Source organism: Hylobates moloch, unplaced genomic scaffold, assembly GCF_009828535.3.
Source record: "Hylobates moloch isolate HMO894 unplaced genomic scaffold, HMol_V3 SCAFFOLD_6, whole genome shotgun sequence".
NCBI classification, from domain to species: Eukaryota; Metazoa; Chordata; class Mammalia; order Primates; family Hylobatidae; genus Hylobates; species Hylobates moloch.
In genome coordinates this window covers 137,652,156-137,673,754 of record NW_026652281.1, presented here as the reverse complement: position 1 = coordinate 137,673,754, position 21,599 = coordinate 137,652,156, and the positions used below count along the sequence as shown (strand labels likewise).

General features: G+C 43.3%; 1 protein-coding gene across 3 annotated transcripts in view; it reads left to right on the top strand.

Annotated features, from left to right (window-relative positions):
- ATP10B (ATPase phospholipid transporting 10B (putative)) overlaps positions 1 to 21,599 on the top strand; it is a 281,652-nt gene that overhangs the window by 204,648 nt on the left and 55,405 nt on the right. For 2 of the 3 annotated variants that reach the window (XM_058440106.1, XM_032158544.1), the window contains 4 exons: positions 2,065 to 2,171; positions 5,715 to 5,846; positions 9,709 to 9,836; positions 11,439 to 13,427. In XM_058440106.1, the coding sequence (XP_058296089.1) occupies positions 2,065 to 2,171; positions 5,715 to 5,846; positions 9,709 to 9,836; positions 11,439 to 11,900 (829 nt within the window). In that variant the 3' untranslated portion in view covers positions 11,901 to 13,427. Of the gene's footprint in view, positions 1 to 2,064; positions 2,172 to 5,714; positions 5,847 to 9,708; positions 9,837 to 11,438; positions 13,428 to 13,690; positions 13,930 to 21,599 lie in introns of those variants that run through there. The other variant, XM_032158541.2, reaches the window with a different exon arrangement.

The following is a 21,599-nucleotide window of genomic DNA, read 5'->3' as shown; positions in this document are numbered from 1 at the left end:
GAAACATCCCCCTTGACATATTCAGCAGAACTGAAAATAGAAATGACTCTGATTTAGTGTGGGTGAGTGGGGTAGTACTTTAGGTACCCTAATGTGGTGAAAATCTCAGTGGGGTGGGTGTCTGTGACCTAGATTCCCTGGTCTTAGGATGTCCCATGTACTAGTTGTATAGCCTTGGAAAAATCTCAGCCACTCTGAGCTTCTACTTTTTCATAATAAAAATAATCATCCTGCTAACTTCCCAGACCACAAAGAGTCAAACAAAATCATGTAAGTAAATGTAGTTTATAAACACAGGAATCATTAGCATTAAAAGGCATATTGAGTGGCAATATAGCACTCTGGGGCCAGACTAGTTTTGAATCCCCATTCTGCCACTTCCTGGCTTTATGAACTTGCCTCAGTTTCCCTATCTTTAAAGTGGATATGATAATATGCCCTGTCTTATAAAGTTGTCATGAGGCTTGAGTGAAAAAGGCTTATAACTAGACTTAGCGATAAGAAGTATTGAAGAACTACAAGTTTAAAAAAGAGCTCTAAGAGTTCGGATTATTGTTTTTCTGTTCTCCCCAATAGGTTTGGAAAGTTATATTTAAGCTTGCTGAAATTCTAAAAGGAGCAGCATCAGGATAGAGTAAAGGCCAGACCCCAGGTCATAACTAGAGTTGATTGGACTCAGAAGTTTCTAGTGTGAGGTGGAAAACTGCAATGCTCCCTGAACTAGAAGAAAGAAGAAACTATCTCTACTTTTAGGATCTGCCTCCCAATAATTTGGGCAAAGGGCCACTCCTGTGAGGTCTGTTTATTTTATGAGCTATTGAGCAAGTGAAAGCTGGTACAGGAAAGAGGCTGAGTGAGTGATGTGGCTCAGAACGAGGGGAACCCACGACCTGCCCTTCCTTACTTTACCATTCTTACCTGTCCCCTGTCCCCTGTATGAAAAGCAAGACTACCTGGAGGCTCCCCTTGGAAGTTCAGCTTCTGCAGTTCAGGTCCCCAGAAGCTGAATGACAATGAGCGTGTGAACACTACCAGTCCTTGTAAGGCCAGAAGCCAGTTCCCTTGCACTTTGCCCCTAAAACAATTTTGTTTGTTTATTTGTTTTTTAAAGTGACAGGAAGTTTATTAAGAAAGGGATAAAAGAAAGGTTACTCCATAGCAGAGCAGCCCCTTGCCCTTTTTTTTTTTTTTTTAAGATGGAGTCTCGCCCCATAGCCCAGGCTGGAGTGCAAAGGCACGATCTCGGCTCACGGCAACCTCCGCCTCCCGGGTTCAAGCGATTCTCCTGTCTCAGCCTCCCAAGTAGATGGGATTACAGGCACCTGCCACTATGCCTGACTAATTTTTTGTATTTTTAGTAGAGACAGGGTTTCACCATGTTGGCCAGGCTGGTCTCGAACTCCTGACCTCATGATCCACCTGCCTCAGCCTCCCAAAGTGCTGAGATTACAGGCTTGAGCCACTGCACCCGGCACTACTGGTTGCCCATTTTTATGGGTGTTTCTTGATTATATGCTAAACAAAGGGCGTATTATTCGTGAGTTTCCTGGGACAGGCATGGGTAATTCCCAAAGCTGAGGGTTTCTCCCCTTTTTAGACCATATAGGGTAACTTCGTGACATTGCCATGGCATCTGTAAACTGTCATGGCTCTGGTGGGAGTGTAGCAGTGAGGACAACCAGAAGTCACTCTCATCATCATCTTGGTTTTGATGGGTTTTGGCTGACTTCTTTGCTGCAACCTGCATAAAAACATTTTGAATATGAGAATTGAAGCCAAGGCTTTTTCACCAGAGTTCTGCCTTTTATGTTGGTAAATGGGACAGTTTTCTCAGGGTGGACAATTCGCTTCTAATGGTCTAGCTCCCACCCAGGCCTCCTAGGAGCAATAGAAATCTGCCCTTGAACATGAAGGTGATTAGATTCTGAGCTACCATCACTCTTCTGAAAAAAACAGGAAGGAGAGGGATCATGTTCACTCACCACTTCTAGTTCTGTGACACTACCCAGTGACAGCATGGAGAGGCCACCAAACCACCCCCTGTCTTTTATTCATCATCCCCAGGGAGCATCCTGACCAGACCAGGACTGGCTTTGGCTGTGAGAGTCTTCTGCTTCGAGGCTGCACCATCAGAAACACCGAGATGGCTGTTGGCATTGTCATCTATGCAGGTCATTGTCTCTGGGGAGTTTCTTTTGTCTGAATTTTCCTTTATCCTTCCCCCTCCAAATCCATCTTCAGTCAATGGGAACCAACAACTGTTCACAGTAACTTCCCATTTACTCATGTAACTTCCTATTTCTCAGCTAAGCAAATGGAGGCTGGGAATCACAGCAGTTCACTCACTCTACAGGAGACATAATGAGATTCCGAATTAATATCACCCATCTGCACAAGACAGGGAAAGGGATTCACAATCATCCCAGTGGTTTTGTGCTACTAACTAAAGCCAGAATGAAATGTATCTTCTTGAGCCTGTGGAATAACCTCACCAAACTTAACAACTTCCCCTTTGGAGCCTCAATTTCCTCATTTGTACAGTGGGAAGAATATTTGTATCTGCCTCATAGAGTGTTTGTAAGGATCAAATTACTCAGCACATGAAAAGCATCCAGCACTGCCTATAGCAAAGAGAGGGCTCAGTGGGTTTTAGTTGTTTTTGCAGTTATGTTTTTACTATTACCTTTATTTATTTTATGGCTCCAGATATGGAGGCCTATCTCTCCTTTCCACTTTGATCCTGCTTTCCCATGAAAAAAGATAATAGTAGCACTTCTCACAATGAAATCTAGTCTTGGAGGGCAGTCTTGGGGCTGCTGTATCTCTAGTACTTAACACCAGTGCTCGTAGGTATGCAATGCACCTGTTGTTACATGAACACCTGAAGACTTCAGCCACAACAGAGGAAACATGGCCTCTCTGGAGCATCTACCTTCACTGGAAAACTCCAGAATGTGTTTTCTTCTGAGTCTTCCACTCACTGGAACACTTTGGAATAGTTTGCTTATTGCTTTTTTGTTTGGTTTGGACTCCGTAGAACCCCACTTCTGATGGACATAGAAGAGCATTCAAATATCCATCTACCATAAGATTTACTCTCTGGGATTGTCAAAGAAAAACAGGTCTTTTTAAACATAATGTCACGATTTAGCTAGCTTTCCCTAATTTGGGAGAGGGGGATTATATTTGTCAGTTCAGATGACTTATTTCAAAGATCTTTAGCAATGGAGTTCAACACCATTTGGTAAACCTATTAAAAATGAACTCTCCAGCAATCTCCACTCTACCAAAAAAGAAAATAGTAATCATAATCACATAGATTTAGAGCTTTGCTTCTCTGCCTGAACAGAAATGAAGAAGAAACCTTGAGTAGGTGATGGGAGTGGTATATAAGGTGGCAGATATGGAGTGTTAACCATGGCTCCAGCTAGTCGGGCTGCCTACGGGTAAAATCCATTCATATTCTGCATGTTCCTGAACAAGATGGTTGAACTTTCAATGCAAGAGGGACTAATAATTTCTACCTTGTAGCTTTATAAGCTTCGAATGAGATTATCTGTGAAAAGGGCCAAATACGACAGTTGGAATACGTCAGGCCCTCAAAAATATGAGAAAGAAAAGACATCAGTTGTTTTTAGCATTATTATCTAGAGCTGGGGTTCTCACCTTTGGCACCATTGACATTTTGGTCCATATTATTCTTTGTGATGGGGGCTGTCCTATAGGGTATTTAGCAGCATCTCTGGCCTCTACCCACAAGATGCATTAGCACCCCCCACCAAGTGAGATAACCCCAAATTTCTCAAGATGTTGCCAAATGTCCTCTGGGGAGTAAAATCACTCCTGGTTCAGAGCAATGGTCCAGAATTCTCATTTCACCCTTGACATTATCAATGGGTAAAACGGCCTCGGAGTCAAAGGCCCAAAAAGGCCAAGGTGAGATTTACAGAAGAAAGAGGTCCAATGTAGAAGCGTGTGCTCCTCACAGCAAACATTGAGTCCCAACTTACCAGAAACTAATTTAGTATTTTGTGTGTATTGATTTGTTTTCCCACTTCATACACCATAATCATCTCCCATTTTTCAGATGAGGAACTGAAGTACAAAGAGGTTCACTCACCCAAGGTCACATGCCTCCTGAGTTGAACTCTCTGCAACCCAAGGTCAAGTATCCACAGAGCTGAGCTCTGACTCTAGAGCCCACACTCTTATCCACTGTCCCATACTTCCTCCCCTTGAACCCAACTCTTTCCAAAAGAACAGAGGGGTCTCAGAAGGCAACGATCAGGTGGGTGAAGGGGATAGTCCCAGGATCCCTGAATGGAGTGAGGCTGAGAGACAGGCAGAAAGGCTACAGGCCCAGGAGTGCTGCTGGAACCCCTGCTCACAACTGCAGCAATTTGAGTCTAATTTTAAAAGCCTAGAGTTTTTTCGCTCCTACTGTTTTGTTGCTACTTTAAATCCACAAGGCAACCAGCTAAACAGCATTAAAGCCGTTTGCTTCTGGAGCTGATGTGTTGGTTTTCTTTAATTTCGCACAGAAAATACGTAACTGATGTGTTTTTCATTTGACTGCTGAGGAGTATGGCACTGTAGTTAACATTCAGCAGCCCCAAAGGAGAGGCTCTGTCTAAAGACAAAGTCTCAGTTTGACTCTTAGCTCTTAGGTGTGTGACCTTGGGTCCCAGGGGTTGGTGAAAGGAGAACAACACTGGCAATCTGAATCTTGGGTTCACAATGTGACTCTGACATTGACTTATTCTTTCACTTTGGGCAGATTCTTTTTACCCTCTAGCCCTCAGCTTCACCTGCTGGGGAAGAAGGTGACTGGGTGAGATTGGTAGTTTTCAAACTTTGTCATCCTTTCTTTAACCAAAATTGTATGCAAAACTTCAACATGGGAGTGGAGCTGCCCAGGGTTAGTGCTGGGGTGGGGACCTTTGGTCCCTACTACTCTCGCTCAGGCAACACCAACAACTTAGGCATGACCAAAGAAACAAGTAGGGAAACTACTGGTCCCAGGCACTGTCCTACCACAGGGCTTTTGCATATACAGTTCCCCAGCCTAAAACTCTGCTGCCAACTCTGCTTTCCCTTCAGGCCTCCCTTCAATGTCATCTCCTTGGAGCAGCTTTCCCTGAGCAGGCTCTCCAACACCACCTCTTTTCCACCTTGGCCTTTTGTTTACTGTGTATTATTTATTTCACAGGACTTATTAATAATGATAATTATCCCTTCTGTCTTTTTGTGTATCTTCACTAGAATGTGAACCCTATGTCTTGCCGTTGTATCCCACTGCTAGCCCATAACAGGTGGAACAGAACCTTTGTGCAAATTAGGAAAAGACAGCCCTTCTTTAAGGCAGCTTACTATCATTTGCCAGAACTCTGTTCATAATAAACTTATAAATCTTTGGCAACTACAGAATGAGGGCTATGCTCTAGAGTTATTCAGGGCGTAGCCTGTGCATGGGAGCTCTCTCAGTGCCCACCACAGTGTCTGGCATGCATGAAGGGGATGCTCACTGAGTAACTGCTGGTAAATTATGTGAGGCCCCTACAGCTGTTCTCAGCAACCTTCTGAGGCAGGGCAAGTTCAGATTAAAGAGTGAAGCCTCTCTTTTATCTTAAGCTCCTGTGAGAAGAGCTGAGGGAATGGTGTAAGACATAGGCAAACAGGAATTAAGGGATTGATTTTCTCATTTTCTCTCAAAGGCCATGAGACGAAAGCCATGCTGAACAACAGCGGCCCCCGGTACAAACGCAGCAAGATTGAGAGGCGCATGAACATAGACATCTTCTTCTGCATTGGGATCCTCATCCTCATGTGCCTTATTGGAGCTGTAGGTATGGGATGTTCTGGAAAGAACAAGGACACAGTAATCGATTTATTTGGGCAAGTTTCTTCAGCTTCCTCATTTATAAAGTAGGGTTGATAAAATGTAAAGCCTACCCTGCCTACTTTAACGGGATGCCAATGAAATGAAAATGCAAGAGAAAATCTCCTAAAAGTAGTATGTGCTCTTTAACTATTCCGAATATCATCTGATATTTATTTGGTCAAGAAATGTTTACTGAACACAGGCACTCTCGTAGCATGGAAGGAAAACAAGATGAATCAGACTGTATTTGTTTCCCATTGCTGCTGTAAAACATGAACACACAGTCATTTAGAACAACACAAATTTATTCTGTTACAGCTCTGGAGATCAGAAGTTCAAAATCAATTTCAGTAGGTTAAGGCAGGAGTCCCTAACCCTTGGGTCAAGGACCAGTACCTCCTGTCAGATCAGTGGTGGCATTAGATTCTCACAGGAGTGCAAAACCTATTGTGAACTGCACATGCAAGGGATCTAGGCTGTGTGCTTCTTATGAGAATCTAATGCTTGATGATCTGTTGCTGTCTCCCATTACCCCTAGATGGGACCATATAGTTGCAAAAAAATAAGCTCAGGGCTCCCACTGATTCCACTATGGTAAGTTTATAATTATTTCATTATATATTACAACGCAATAATAGAAATAAAGTGCACTGTAAATATAATGCACTTGAATCATCCTGAAACCCCTGAAACCATCTCCCCCTCCCCACTGACTGTGGAAAAATTGTCTTCCACAAACCAGCCACTGATACCAAAATGGTTGCGGACCACTGGGTTAAAGACAGGGCATCGGCAGTTCTGGTTCCTCCTGGAGGCTCTAAGGGAAGGATCTATTCCTTGTCTTTTTCAGTTTCTAGTGGCTACCTATAGTCCTTAGTCTGTGGTTCCTTCCTCAGTCTTCAGAGTGCACCACCCCAATCTCTGCCTACATTTCCCTCTCCTCATCTGCAGCAGTAGCCCTCCTTGCCTTTTACAAGACGCTTGTGATTACATCATTGGGGCCACTTTCATAATCCAGATACTCTTCCCATCTCAAGATCTATGACCCAATCCTATCTGCAAAGCCCTTTTGCCATATAAGATAGTATATTCACGGGGCCCCAAGGATTAGGATATATCCTGGGGAGAGAGAGGGTATTATTCACCCTACCATGGGTATTGTGGGAGCAGCAATGAGGAAAGTCTTTCTTGAAGAGGTAGCCGCTAGAGCTGATTCTCAAGTGGAGTAGACATTTGCCAGAAGAGGAAGATGGCAGAGCCAAGTGTAGGGGCTGGACATTGCAGGCAGCTGTGAACAGAAAGTGAGAGGCCACTCTTAGCCCCTGGAAAATCACAAAGCACAGAGGCAGGAAGGAAAATGGTTTTGTGCAGAAGAGCAGTTGGCTGTTGGATGTGGCAAGAGTAAGGCCAAGAATGGAGACCAAAGCAGAGCCAGCCTGTGGCCCGAGCTGAGTGAGAAGCACCGTGAGAGGTGGAGACAGGAGTGATCTGGAGCCCTTTAAGTTGATCCTCAGAGTGTAGATAAAGAGGGGCCAAGACTCCCCACTGTCTATGGCCTTATTCTAAAAATGATTCTCAGGATGCTAAAGGAGATCCCAAAAAGAACCAGGGACAATCAAGAGAAAAACTCATGTCCTGAGTCCAGAAATATGCAGACCCGAAACCAATCAGCAGCAGTGGTGTTTGCTGTTTACTTGCATTAGTCAGAAATCATAGCCATTGCTGTTGTTAGAAAGATGGTGTCTGAAAGGCTGAGAACTTCATAGGGGCTCAGAGAGACTTTGTGTGCCACTACAGTGATGACGAAGGGATTGAGTCTTGCGGGTAGCCTGGAGTTCCCAGGTGTGTCTAATAGCACTCTGCTTGAGGCTGGCTTACAGCTGTAAGGAGAGAACCTAGGGGAGGGGAAGCAGGGAAACAAGAAAGCCATTGTCCCCACTCCCACCCTCTCCCCAGCCCATTTGGCCACCGTCCCCAAGATGCTGCAGGAACTGTTGCTTCTGCTTCAGGACAGGTTTTTCAGGGCATATCAGCGTGAAAAAGACATTTGAGATCATCTCACTGTGTCTCCAGAAAAAGAAAGTTAATGATTAAAAGGTCACAGGACAAGATAAGGCACAGGCAAACCAGAATCTGCTTGGCAGATTCCCCAAAACAATAAAGAAATGAAGAAAGTTCATGAGGAGGGTCAGAATTCTATTCTGAGTTAACAACTCATACACAGGACTCTGTTGATGCCTAATTAAATCACAGCCCTATAGAAGATGACAGCTCTCAAATGAGCACCATTCCACAGTTCTTGACCACATGTTTACTTTGATTTTGTAAAGGTGGTGTTTCTTGTTTCCTCACCAGAATACTCTGCCCTAGCCTTCCTGACCATCCAACACCTGCTGGGGCTCTAGGACCCCCTCAAGTCCACCTCGTCCATTCAGCCTTCTCGGGTTTTTCCCGTACTCGTCTTATTCCCTTAAAGGCCAGGGGCCCTTACTCTGTGCCATGTGTTTTGTCCTTAGTCATCTGCTTTATAATGGTAGCTTCACATAAATAGCTTCATGTCTGTAAGTTTCCTTTCTTCTGTTAGGTATGACAGCATTTGGCCCAAACTCCTGGGCAAGGAAGCGTCTTTGGGTGCTGCAACATCATCTGTGCCTTTTATTCTCTATACTTCTTGGAGCTGAGAGCATTTTAAACATTAGATTATTCTATTTTCACAATAACTCTATAGGGAAGGTATTATTACTATTTAACAGACAAGAACACTGAGATTTAGTGAGCTCTATAACAGGTGCTGGATGCACTTCACCTTACATAATCCTCAGATAATGCATGTTATCTCCTTTGCAGATAAGGAAACAGAGTTCAGTCTGTACCTGGTGCTGTTGCTATGGGCTGTCACAGCATTCTAGGCTCTGCTATTGCACCTCTCATACTGTATGTGATTTGTCCTTTTATGCCTGGCTCCCTAATTTGGAAGCAAACTCCACAGTGACAAGAATTAGTACTAACTTCTTGAATTAATCAATGTCAGACAGAGGGAGGGATGAATGGGTAAACAGAGATGGATGGATGGATGGATGGATGGATGGATGAATGGATGGATGGATGGGTGGATGGATGGATGGATGGAGGGACTGATGGATGGATAGATGGGTGAGTAGATGGGTGGATGGATGAATGAATAGATGAATCTAGAAAAATGGATGAATGGAAGGATGGATGGATAAATGGAAGGAAGGGAAAGAAGGAAGGAAGGAAGGGTGGGTATAGGGGTGGGTGGATGGAAGGATTGATGGATGAGTGGATAGACGGGTGAGTAGATGGGTAGGTGGATGGATGGATGAATGGATAGATAAATGGATAGAAAAATGGATTAATGGCAGGATGGATGGGTAGATGGGCATTAGATGGGATAAGAAGGGGGAGACTAGGGGACAAGTCTCAAGGCTCCCCACCCATGCACAAAAGTGTGCACCACAGAACAAAAAGAATAAGTATTTCTTTCTCTCTTTCCAGCCCCTATTTAACAAGACTTAATCAAAACATAAGTAATCCTCATGCCAATCTCCTCTTGTAAAACAAACTTAATGCCTATCAAGGGATTGAAATGTATACGAAGAACCACTTTAAAGCAACATGAACACATACACATACACAAACACACACACACACACACACACACACACACACACAGCTACGTTGTATGGAAGAAGGAGGGGTCCTCCAAAGCACACCCATTTCTAGGAATGTGTCAAGGGCTGGTATAATTGACCAACTTTAGGACTTAGTAGAGATTCAGCCTCATTCCGGGTTTTGCTTCCTCTCAGGTCACAGCATCTGGAATGGGACCTTTGAAGAACACCCTCCCTTTGATGTGCCAGATGCCAATGGCAGCTTCCTTCCCCGTGCCCTTGGGGGCTTCTACATGTTCCTCACAATGATTATCCTGCTCCAGGTAGGAAGCCCTCCCTAACTAGGGGCCCAATAAGATATGTGGCCAAAACTCCTACAACTTTGTAAAATAAAGAAAAAACAATGCTGGCCACTAGAAAGTACAAACTGGATTGAGATGAGGAGATGGTCATCGCTTTCTTGTGCGTCTTTGTAAGTATTCACATTTTGGGTGATTTAAGGACCCAGCCCTGCCTTGTGGAGGGGACTCTGCCCCCAGATAATAGCTGGAGGGAAATATTTATTAGCTTTTCTATTTAAGATGACAGCAGTGACCCATATGTGCCTGTCCCTTTGCCAGAACAGATAAAATATGAAGGCTCTAGGAACAAAAGAAGATAAAGTAGCACAGTGAGCTACAGAGAACTCTCTGCCCCAACACTGAGAGAGAGAAACCACGAGTTAGTGTTTAACATTTGATACATTGAGAAGGAAAAGAACAGAACTGGCCCAATACAGGACAGAAAAAAAAAAGAGAGCACCTACAAAATGTGAGACAGTAATTGATGAAGAGATGAATTTTAAAACCTTCATGTCTCTAAGAAAATACAATCAATGAAAAGATGAGGGAAGTTGTAGTTTTCCTTTTGTGGAGCTTCATCTACCATTTCTTGTAGTATTGGAGGATGTTTCATTGCCCTCTTATTGGTGAATATTTTCCATTCATCTTGCAGAGTAATCTATTTTAAATGTGAATTAAATCATACCCCTCCTCTGTACAGAATCCTCTCATGGTTTCATATCCGCTCAAAGTAGAATCCAAAGTCCTTACTGTGGCTGATGAAGCCCTAAGTGATCTGGACCCTGATTCCCTCCCTGAGCTCCCCTCCTAGCCCTCTCCTCCTCCTCACTCACCTGCAAGGCCTGCTCCCTCTTACTCCCCAAACGCCACCCCCACTGCCAGGCCTGTGCCTGCCTTTCTCCTCTGCTCGGAACACTCCTACCCCAGATAACCTCACAACTCACTCCCTGGCTTCCTCATATCTCTGTTCAAAGGTCATGGTTTACAAGCATCCCACCCAGCCATCAGTCTACCCTCTTTACTTTTCTTTATTCTTCCTCGTGTGACTTACCACCACTCATATATATTTATTTGTTTGTTCTTTGTCACTGGAAGGCAAGTTCTTCAAAGCCAGGAATTATGTACTGTTAACTCCCATTTCCAGGACTTAGAACAGCATCAAATGCACAGCAAGCACTTGGTAAATACAAGGTATTGAATCAGTGGGGAGAAATTAACAATAGGTCTGAATACCTATAAAAGCGGGCAGCAGCCCTTGGTGGCACAGAGATCTGAAGGGAGTCAGGGGACTCTAAGCAGAGATGCTAAGTCTCCCTCACTGCCTCCCAGTTCAGTCACAGACAACCAATGGTGAGTGCCTACCTTGTACCAGACATCCCTGGTCAAAGAAGACATATCTGTTTTTCAGATTCCCCTAAGAATTCCAAGGGATGCATGAGGTCATTGATCATTAATTTCACAGAAAGAGTCTGTCCTGTGAGCTGACCTCAACTTTCCATTAAATGCCTTTGCTACCTGCTAGTGAGGATGTCAAGGGAGGGAACCTGCCTGGTTTCTGAATGGTAGAAACTCATCTCTTTTCAGGTGCTGATCCCCATCTCTTTGTATGTCTCCATTGAGCTGGTGAAGCTCGGGCAAGTGTTCTTCTTGAGCAATGACCTTGATCTGTATGATGAAGAGACCGATTTATCCATTCAATGTCGAGCCCTCAACATCACGGAGGACTTGGGCCAGATCCAGTACATCTTCTCCGATAAGACGGGGACCCTGACAGAGAACAAGATGGTGTTCCGACGTTGCACCATCATGGGCAGCGAGTATTCTCACCAAGAAAATGGTACGAGAGCTCCCAAGGGCTCTATCCCTCTTTCTAAAAGGAAATACCCTGCTCTCCTAAGAAACGAGGAGATAAAAGACATTCTCCCAGCTCTCTTAGAGGCTGTGTGGCATTTCCACAAGTTGCTTCCTGTATCCCTGTGGTCTTCCTTGTCACAGATCAGGGCTGTTCCAATTACTTGTAAATTTTCATTTGTTTACAAAAGTTAGAAGTTATCCCATATGTGGTTACCCTTCAGTTGATCTTTGTCTGGTGCCAGACAAAGCACTTTACGAGACAAGTTTTTTTATATGTCAGCAATGGATTGGAGACATTTCCCAATTGTGTGCCAGTCACACAACAAAGGCTTGGGAATTTCTCAGGCCACCTTATCTGACATGTCAGGGCAGGTCTGTGTCTAGGTGCACGGTCAGATTTAACACATTCAGAAGATGCCTTCTATTCTAACAGATCTCTTAGCTTGTCACTGAGGCAAAGTTTTGATTTAGGAGATAGGGCTATAAAATGCCTGGATTGTTACCTTGCATGGACTGAATATGACTCATAAAACTGACCTGATTCCTTCAGCCATCATCTGCCCAACTTCGTCCCCCTCCCCACAACACACATACACACACACCCACACACCCACACACACACACTTTCTAAGAAAAGAAAAGAAATTCTTTTTTTTCAATACTTTAAGTTCTGGGATACACGCGCAGAATGTGCAGGTTTGTTACATAGGTATACACGTGTCATGGTGGTTTGCAGCACCCACCAACCCATCATCTACCTTAGGTATTTCTCCTAATGCTACCCCTCCCCTAGCCCCCAACCCCGATAGGCTCCAGTGTGTGATATTCCCCTCCATGTCTATGTGTTCTCATTGTTCAATTCCCACTTATGCGTGAGAACATGCAGTGTTTGGTTTTATTTTCTTGTGTTAGTTTGCTGATGGTTTCCAGTTCATCCATGTCCCTGCAAAGGACATGAACTCATCCTTTTTTATGGCTGCATAGTAGTCCATGGTGTACATGTGCCACATTTGCTTTATCCAGTCTATTATTGATGGGTACTGGGGTTGGTTCCAAGTCTTTGCTATTGTGAACAGTGCTGCAGTAAACTTACATGTGCATGTGTCTTTATAGTAGAATGATTTATAATCCTTTGGGTATATACCCAGTAATGGGATTGCTGGTCAAATGGTATTTCTGGTTCTAGATCCTTGAGGAATCTTTGTCTTCCACAATGGTTGAACTAATTTACACTCCCACCAACAGTGTAAAAGCATTCCTATTTCTCCACATCCTCTCCAGCATCTGTTGTGTCCTGACATTTTAATGATCGCTATTCTCACTGGTGTGAGATGTTATCTCATTGTGGTTTTGATGTGCATTTCTCTAATGACCAGTAATGATGAGCTTTTTTTCATATGTTTGTTGGCCACATAAATGTCTTCTTTTGAGAAGTGTCTGTTCACATCCTTCACCCACTTTTTGAAGAAAAGAAACTCTTAAGACAGCAGCATTCATTCTTTTGAGTGTGAGGGATGGAGAAAGAGAAAGGTGGAGAGAATATTATAAGCAGCTCTATCCCCTTTGCCATGGTGATAGCAGACCATTTACATGGGAGCTTCTGGTCTCTTTGTAATAATAATAAGAGCCACATTACAGGTACTTAGAGTATGCTAGTTATTTTAACACATTGTATCATTAAATCTTCAAAACATCCCTATGAGTTAGAAACCTAAAAAACAACAAAAAAAAAAACTCTGAGGAAATAAAGTGACAGGTTATGTCAAAGCTCAAAGTCACATAACTAGTAGGTAGTCCACTAGAGTTTGAATCTGTGGGACTTAGTTTTACCCTTCTTTCTCCAGTCTTGGTAGCCCACATGCCAATTTTTCAGAGTAGCATAGGCTCTTCCCACGCTCTTACCCCACCCCAAAGTCTAGGCTTTCCCCAACATGGTCCAGCCAAGTAACAACTGGTGCACTAACAGGACTCCTTTCTTGCAGCTAAGCGACTGGAGACCCCAAAGGAGCTGGACTCAGATGGTGAAGAGTGGACCCAATACCAATGCCTGTCCTTCCCGACTAGATGGGCCCACGATCCAGCAACTATGAGAAGCCAAAAAGGTGCTCAGCCTCTAAGGAGGAGCCAGAGTGCCCGGGTGCCCATCCAGGGCCACTACCGGCAAAGGTCTATGGGGCACCACGAAAGCTCACAGCCTCCTGTGGCCTTCAGCAGCTCCATAGTAAGTCTCTGACTTTCCCCTTTGAACTGTAAGTGTTCTGTGGGAAGAGATGGGAGGGTGCTCTGGAACGTGAAAAAGAAAAAATTGTGCAAATCCTGAAGAGCTTTCCAAATGGTGCTCTTGGTTTTGTACATAGTCCACACATGGGTTTTGTTGGCATAGACAATTCTTGTTCATTAGAAATGTTCAATGTTTAGAAATCAGAGATTTTATGTAAGCATATAGATTTTTTTTACTTCTTTTAAAAATTGAATTATAAAAATTCTCTACACTAAGCCAGCATTTCCTCATGGCAACAATTGGCTTGTGTTGAGAGGTCCCTAACTCTTAGACTGGGCATGCCATCTTCAGCTCATCACAGCCCTCCACCCACCTTCTCTATGTATCCTGTCACTGAGGTGGAGGCAACTGCATACTCATTATGCATGTTTTTAAAATTATACAGTTAGGAGAAATTAGAAGTATTTGTTATGCTTATGTTTCTATAAGGGAGAAAAACAACAGATAAGCCTGTAAGGCATATGTGTTTAAAGAAAAATGGAAGAATATACTTTTTGGTGATGAAAAATAAGTTTTAAATAGTTATGAAGCAAATAATATCTATGTCAAGATTACCCAGCCCATTTCATTCCCTTAACTAACTCCCTTTGGCCCTTATGGGCATTGCTGTTTGTGGCTTTGGTCTGGGGCTTTCTGCATATGGTCCTTTCACATTTGATCCACTGGGAGAGCCATCAGCAAACATCCACGTAGCAAGCAAAGAAAACCAAGTTTCTCCCCAGAGGTGACACAGCATTCTTAGAAGTCAAGGCAAGACCAGGGCTTCTGCCCACTGTCCTATTCCTCTTTCCTTTGCACACACTCTTTCTCCAGGGAACATAAAAACACATCATCTGGAATCTCTGCACTTGCACAAGAGGCCACAGGGAGCCCCAGCAATCTTGAACAAGAGGTACATACTAACAGATGGGACCTAAAGGGCTACCATCCCTTTATTAGAAAATTAGATTATAAAAATGATCCTTTTGGCTAATTTTTTCCCAGTCTTTTATTTCCCCCATGAATACACACACACATAACTACATATATTTAACATTTTTTGTAATCATGGTACATCTCAATTGTAGATGCTGGGATTTTCTTTAACTTGATATCAAAAACATTTTCCATATTGCTACTTAGTATTCATAACCAAGGACTGTGTTTTCTGACTGTGACAAAGAAGAAACACTGTGAGCCTGTGTTCTGGGTCATTACTCATCTTACTTTGGGTGAGGACAAAGTTGAGTTCCCTCTCGGGTTATTATCATGCACAGAAATGCAACATTAGCAAGGATAAGACAAGAAGAGTGTGTTAAGACTTATGACCTTCATGAATACACAAGCGAAATGATCCATAGATGTCTTCAGGAAGATTTTCATGTTTTTTTTTCCTTTTTGATTTTCCCAAATGAGATGAAAACAAGGTGTGCATATTGCTACATCCTTCTTAATTTTGCCCCCATAAATGTAATGCTCTTCCCCGAGTTCTCTTCTTAAATATTTGTAAAATGACCTTAGTGAATTCTCATTAGGCACAGATTCTATGTGTCTCGTTGGCACCTTCCAGTTCTAGATACCACAGGCATCCCACGTGCCTGAGTATGTCTCCCCTAGAAAATGAGGGGGAGAAAAAGGAAGCTTTCCTTTGTGGATCTCAGTTGAGTCACATCAATTCACTGCCCCTTGTTCAGTCTGACAAGTCTCAGCAGTCCAAAAAAACTGCATCCCTGGACCAGGCAGTAAATCTTGAATGCAGGGCTTTTAGCTGATGGTCAGTGAGAGGGACACACTAACCCCAGAGCTATCTCCAGATCCTAGATGTCATCATCCTGCCCTGGCTGGCAGTCCCAAAGGCAAGTTCTGACTAAGTTCATTCAGGAGCAGTAAGGAAATTGACACGAGTTAAGTTCCAATTCTTGTTGCCTGGTGAAGGGAAGATGGTGATGTGTTCTTTTTATCAATAGCTAAGTATACTCTTATGTAATCGGGTCACTTAAAAATCTGGGGTTAGTGGAACAATTGTATTTTTGAGTAGTTTTGAGGAAGGGCACTGGGCTAAGAGTTAGGAAATGGAGGTTCTGGTTTTAGTTCTGTTACTGGCTTGCTGGCTAACCTTAAGCAACATGTTAAACCTCCTTCTAGGTCTCTTTCACCATCTGAAAATACTTTACTTACAATTCTCACCAGGCTGTTCTTAATATCAAATAACATAATGTTTTGCTGACCTGCAAGCTAACTTCCAGCTATGAATTAGGCACATGTGGAGTCTAACGTGTCAGGTTTTCATCTCAGCTACCCCATGTACTAGCTCTGTGACTTTGGTGGGCTTACTGAAATGGAAGCCTCAACCTACCCATTGTTAAAATGAAGATAATTGTTCTGGCTCATGAGTTTATTTTGAGGATTTCATTCTTAAAATTGTGTGTTCTAGACAGATACCTAATGGAAGTTTTAAATGGTCTTTCTAAAGGGAAGCTGTCTGCCTTGAACAAATGTTCACATATCTGATGTCATAAAGAGAAAATGGGGAGTTTCCCTAAAATACAATTGTTGAACTCTCTCCCCTGAGATCCTGGTGTATTTGGTCTAGGGTGAGTCCTGAGCACTTATATTTTAATTTCTGATGATTCTAGGGAGCAGCCAAGATGGGGACCCTCCATAAGCAGGCCATCACCCCACCAGGAAAGAGCCTTCACTTGGCTCAAATTGGCACTTTCTACAGCTTGGGAGGCATATGCTGAAGGGAGTGAAGTATGCAGCCTTTAAGGACTCTTGTGCTAACCCATCAAATACCTCTAGCTGGTGTCAGATCCTTGAAGTTGTCCCTAGAGGCCCCTGTGGCAGCCCCAGGTGGCTGTCTAGGTGCCCACCCCCACCCACTCTCTGCACTTGTCCCCTTCCACCTGCCTTCTGTGCCTTCCTGCACCTGCCCATCTGGCACCCAATCTGTTCTGATCATCTCTTGGAACCACCAGTTCTTTACCTTTCCTTAGTGAACTCAGTCAAAATTTGCCTCTGAAACCCCCAGGGAGCATTCTGCCACCTTCTAAAGAAGCCAGTTGTTGGTTTCCTTGGCCCTTTGCTCTAAACCAAAAATAAGAATCAACAAAAACAGCAACAACAGAAGCTGTTTTTTCTTTTACTACAAAAAACCAAGAAACCATCAGTGATTGTCGCCTAATTGCCTGCAATAAAATCTGTGGCTTTAAGGTGGGGGTAATATACTTATAAAAATGGTGAGTTGAGTCCCAAGCCAATGTTTAATAGTACTGGCAGATGGAAAATGAAATGGGTTTTTTTTTCTCCTTGTCTGTAAGCAGCCAAGATTTCAGCAGAGAGTCTTTGTTTAAAAATGCCACTTGCAGAATGTTTTTCAGCTCCATCAGACCAAAGAATATCTTCCTAATCATAAAATTTGTGTTGGGGCCAGTTAGGCTCCTCCAAACTTCCACACTGCTTTCTTTTGTGGACATCCCCCCCATGCCGCCACCCCACCCTTCCGAAGAGAATGCAACAGAGAGGAGCGAAGGAGGTGTCATTGGACCTCTGCCTCCTTTCACTAATCTTGGTCTGCCTTTCTTTCTTTGGAAGAGATTTATGCAGCACTCCCAGTCTGCTCCAAATCGGTGGGACAGCCCACATACACACACTCCCACTGTAAGGTTAGATAAGAGTCCTGATTTAATTAGCCAAGTATACAGAATCTTTCTGGAAGTGATGTGATCACACAGGGCAGGAAGCAGTGAAGCCTATCTGTACTCCCTTTGTCCCCATGTCTCAAATTGGGGTGGGGGGACCCAGCCTCAGTGACACTGTTCACAAGAGGTGGGAACTGACAAGATCTGGAAAACTCCTTTCTTGCTTCACCACTGAGTTTTTTTCTTCGGGCTTATGCCCCGTTTGGGAAAAGCTTCCCCTAACAATCCATGTGTTCCTTTTTAAGTGAGCATTTACTAACACTGGACTTTCCCAGTTTTTGATTCAAACCTAATGTCATTAAAGCCAGAGCCTTAGACAGGACAAAACCATCACTGCCCTAAATAGTGTTAGCCTCCAGCTCCCCAGCAAACAGGAAAATGTTTCCATAATAGTCATAGCCCACAAGGTTACGTAATTGAAAGGAACCAAAGGCTGATGGTGGAAAGTGTCCCTCCCTCCTCTCTTCCCACCACCTCAGGCGCAACCACAATTAGCAGCTTCTGTGTGTCCTTCCCAAAGGTGTACAGAAACAGACAAGTATGGCATATACACAAGCACATCCTACACAAGTGGAAGCATACCGTTCCCACTGTTTAGGACTGTGCTTTTTTAACCTAATGAATTTTAAAGAATATTTCCTATGTGTAGACAGACAGGTAGACATTCAATAGAGAGCTGCCTCATCTTTTTTTTTTAAATGACTGCTAGAATTTGTTGGATGGTTGAGCCATCATCTGTTTATATATGTGTTTAAGTTTCTCTACAGTATTCTTAGAGCATGATTGCTAAATTGGCCAGTATGTGCATTTTTTTATTCTGGTTGATTCCTCCCAAGACATTGTACCAGTTGAGACACTCACCAACAACAAACAGAAGGGCCTGCTTCTTCCCACCTCTGCCAGTGTCTACATTTCTTTAGAAGAGCCTTTCATTTATTGGGTCAGTCAACAAACATTCAGTAAGCATCTACTCTGTGGCATATACTGTCCTAGAGACTAGGGACATAAAGTCTAATAGAACATTGCTCCTGCTTTCAGGATCTTACAGCTCAGTGAAGGGGCAAAAGGAGCACCAGTGACTACGGGACGATGCTCTCTGGGCTGGGATGTGTGGTTGCAGAGCTGTTATAGGAGCTTAGAAGAGGTGCAGCTATATCATACTGGGGCATCAAGGAAGCTTCCTGGAAAGGTTGACACCTGGGCTGAATTTTGAGACAGGAGTAAAGATTAACGAGAGGAATAAGGAGACCACCTAGTGAGGAGTGGGTGAGGAGTGCAGGTTGAGAGAGGAGACAATCTGTAGAAGCAAGATGGAGAATTGTAGTTCTTCGGAGTAGCTGGAATGAAAGGTGCAATCCAGGGAGAGGAGGAGGAAATAGAGACATAAGAGGAACTATGCCATGAAGGATTTTCTTCCAAGCTCAGGAACCAGGGTTCCTGTTTATTTCTCTCTCTGGATTCCTGTAGCAACAAACTGCTGTACCCAACCTGTGATAGTCACCCATCTGAACTTGGGCGAGTTATTATTAAAACTGAAAGAAGAATAGCAGAGTAGAGTTTGGCCTACTTTTCCCAGCCTTCATTGTGGGAACACATCCCAGCCAGAAAGGAATGGAAACAATAGGGTTGCCATGTAACACAGAGCCTTGCTACTCAAACTGTGGTCCTCGGAGCAGCAGCATGAACACGTGAAAGTTTGTCAGAATTGCCAATGCTCAGGCCCCACTTGGAGCTGCTGAATTAGAATCTGCATTTTAATGAGATCCCCAGTTGACATGTGTACATGTTAAAGTTTGAGAAATGTTGGCATAGCGTTAAAAGGTTTAGACTTTGGCATCAGGCAGTACCGAATTTAAGTCCCAGCACATTATCTGCGATTTTATGACCTGGGACAAGTTAGTTAACTTCAATGAGCCTCACTTGCTTCATAATTAAAGTGGAATGATACTAACTATATCAGTGCTCTTAGGATGATTAGATAATGGATGTGAGAGCACTTAGCCCAGTGCCTGACTTTGTTATGCTATGCATTCTCAATAAGTGTAATCCAATGATAATAGGACCCTTGAGGATATCATTTGAGCTCAGAAATCACCTTCCTCAAAGGGGGTTTGTATGCATTTTAGGTGGTCTACAATGGAAAGAAATCCAACTAGTTGAGCGTCTGCCTGCCACAAAGCTCTTAAATAAAAAACTGGTGGCCCCACAAATGTATATTTCTTTTTCTTCCGAGAAATAGTCTGGACAACGGTCAGCAATGGGTAAGGACACTGCTTTCTTTCTAAGTGCTCTAAGTGCCAAGTTTCTAAATGTTAATGGACCACATGGGAAACCAGTGGGCTGGAGCAAAAGGAGCCATGAAGAGCCTTGCCCTGTGGCAACAAGTCTGTGGTGACTGGATAAAGGTTAGCTGACATCTGTTCTGGCACCTGCAGGATGAGCCAGAGCCTTTTACAGACAAGGCTTTTGTTTTAATGCATTGCTACAAGATTGGATGGAAATATATCAAAGAGTAGTTTTAATGAACAGACAGCAGGAGTTATCAGTGGTGAGCTATTGTGGTATCCTAGAAAGGAGTCAGTTAACAAATGTTTTGAGTGCTTACAATCCACCAGGCACGAGGGACACATCAGAGACAGTCTCTGCCCTCATAGCACTTACAGGCTAGTGGGTAAATGAATATGGACTAAATAACTTGAAACATTTTAACTGTGTCAGCATTTGGAAATACATAATGCATAGCTTGGAACAAAGCGGTGTGTTATAAGAGGATGAGAGTCAGGTGGTGTGAAAACTGTCCTAGTTCTGACCCTAAATCAATGTGTGATCTCAAGCAGTTTCCTCCTCTCTGACACTCAATTTTGGCATCAGGAAAATAGGGGATTTAGCTTTGACATCTCCAAGTTTGTTCTTCAACTTTGGGTACATGTGATGGTAAGATTTAACAGCACCTCATTTATGTACCCTCCCCCTAAAAAAGAAATCTATTTTCTGAAAAAAGGAAATTTTCCATAATTCCTTTTGTTACTCTCATGAACTATCTGCTGAGCCTTAAGGATTAGATATACAAATGCATCTATTGAGTTTGAGATGCCCAGACGCTAAAGACCCTGAGTGGTAGCAAGTCTCAAAGTCCACTTCTTTCACATGCAGGATCTTGCCTGATACAGGTGTTAAGACTGTGAATTCTAGGGTCAGACTAACTGAAATCAACTGAAAGAATTCCTCCCACTTACTGTGTAACCTTGGGCAAGACAATCAACTTCCTTGGGCATCAGTCTCCTCATCTGAAATACAGAGACAATTGGGAGGATGATGGTGCTAAATAGATAATGTTACTGCAGGGATATAACGAGATCATGGATGTACTAGAACATAAGAAACACCACATGAATACGAGCTGTCATTACTCTGTTGAGAAATAGGTTTGGAGTTCCTTGAGTGGTGTTGGTGACTTGATGACAAACACTGGATGGTCCCTAGAATCTGGTTTTAGAAGTTTGCAGAGGAACATTAATAAGAGAACATACTGTGACCACAGAAATGAAAAACCTTAGACTAGCAGTTCAGGAGTCTGAGCTCTGATTCTGGCTTTACACTAACTCACTAGGTGATTTTGGTCAAATTAGCCTGTCTCTATGGGTTTTAGTTAAGTCGGGATTCATTTCATCTCAACTTGGGACTATGAGAGAATCTGATGAGGTTATATAAATGACATTCCTTGGGAAGGTAGGAAGAGTTTCACAAATGTGAGCTCCTACTAGGAAGACTGGAGTCAAAGGCAGAGAGCATGGATAATGTGTGTGTGCCCTTCTCAGGTTTTTGGAAATAATGACACCACATGGTGCGGATGGTTCACACAATTGTTTTCAGGGCAATGGAAGGAAATGCAGGTCTGATTCAGTTTTATTAGCCCTCTTGCTTCTGATA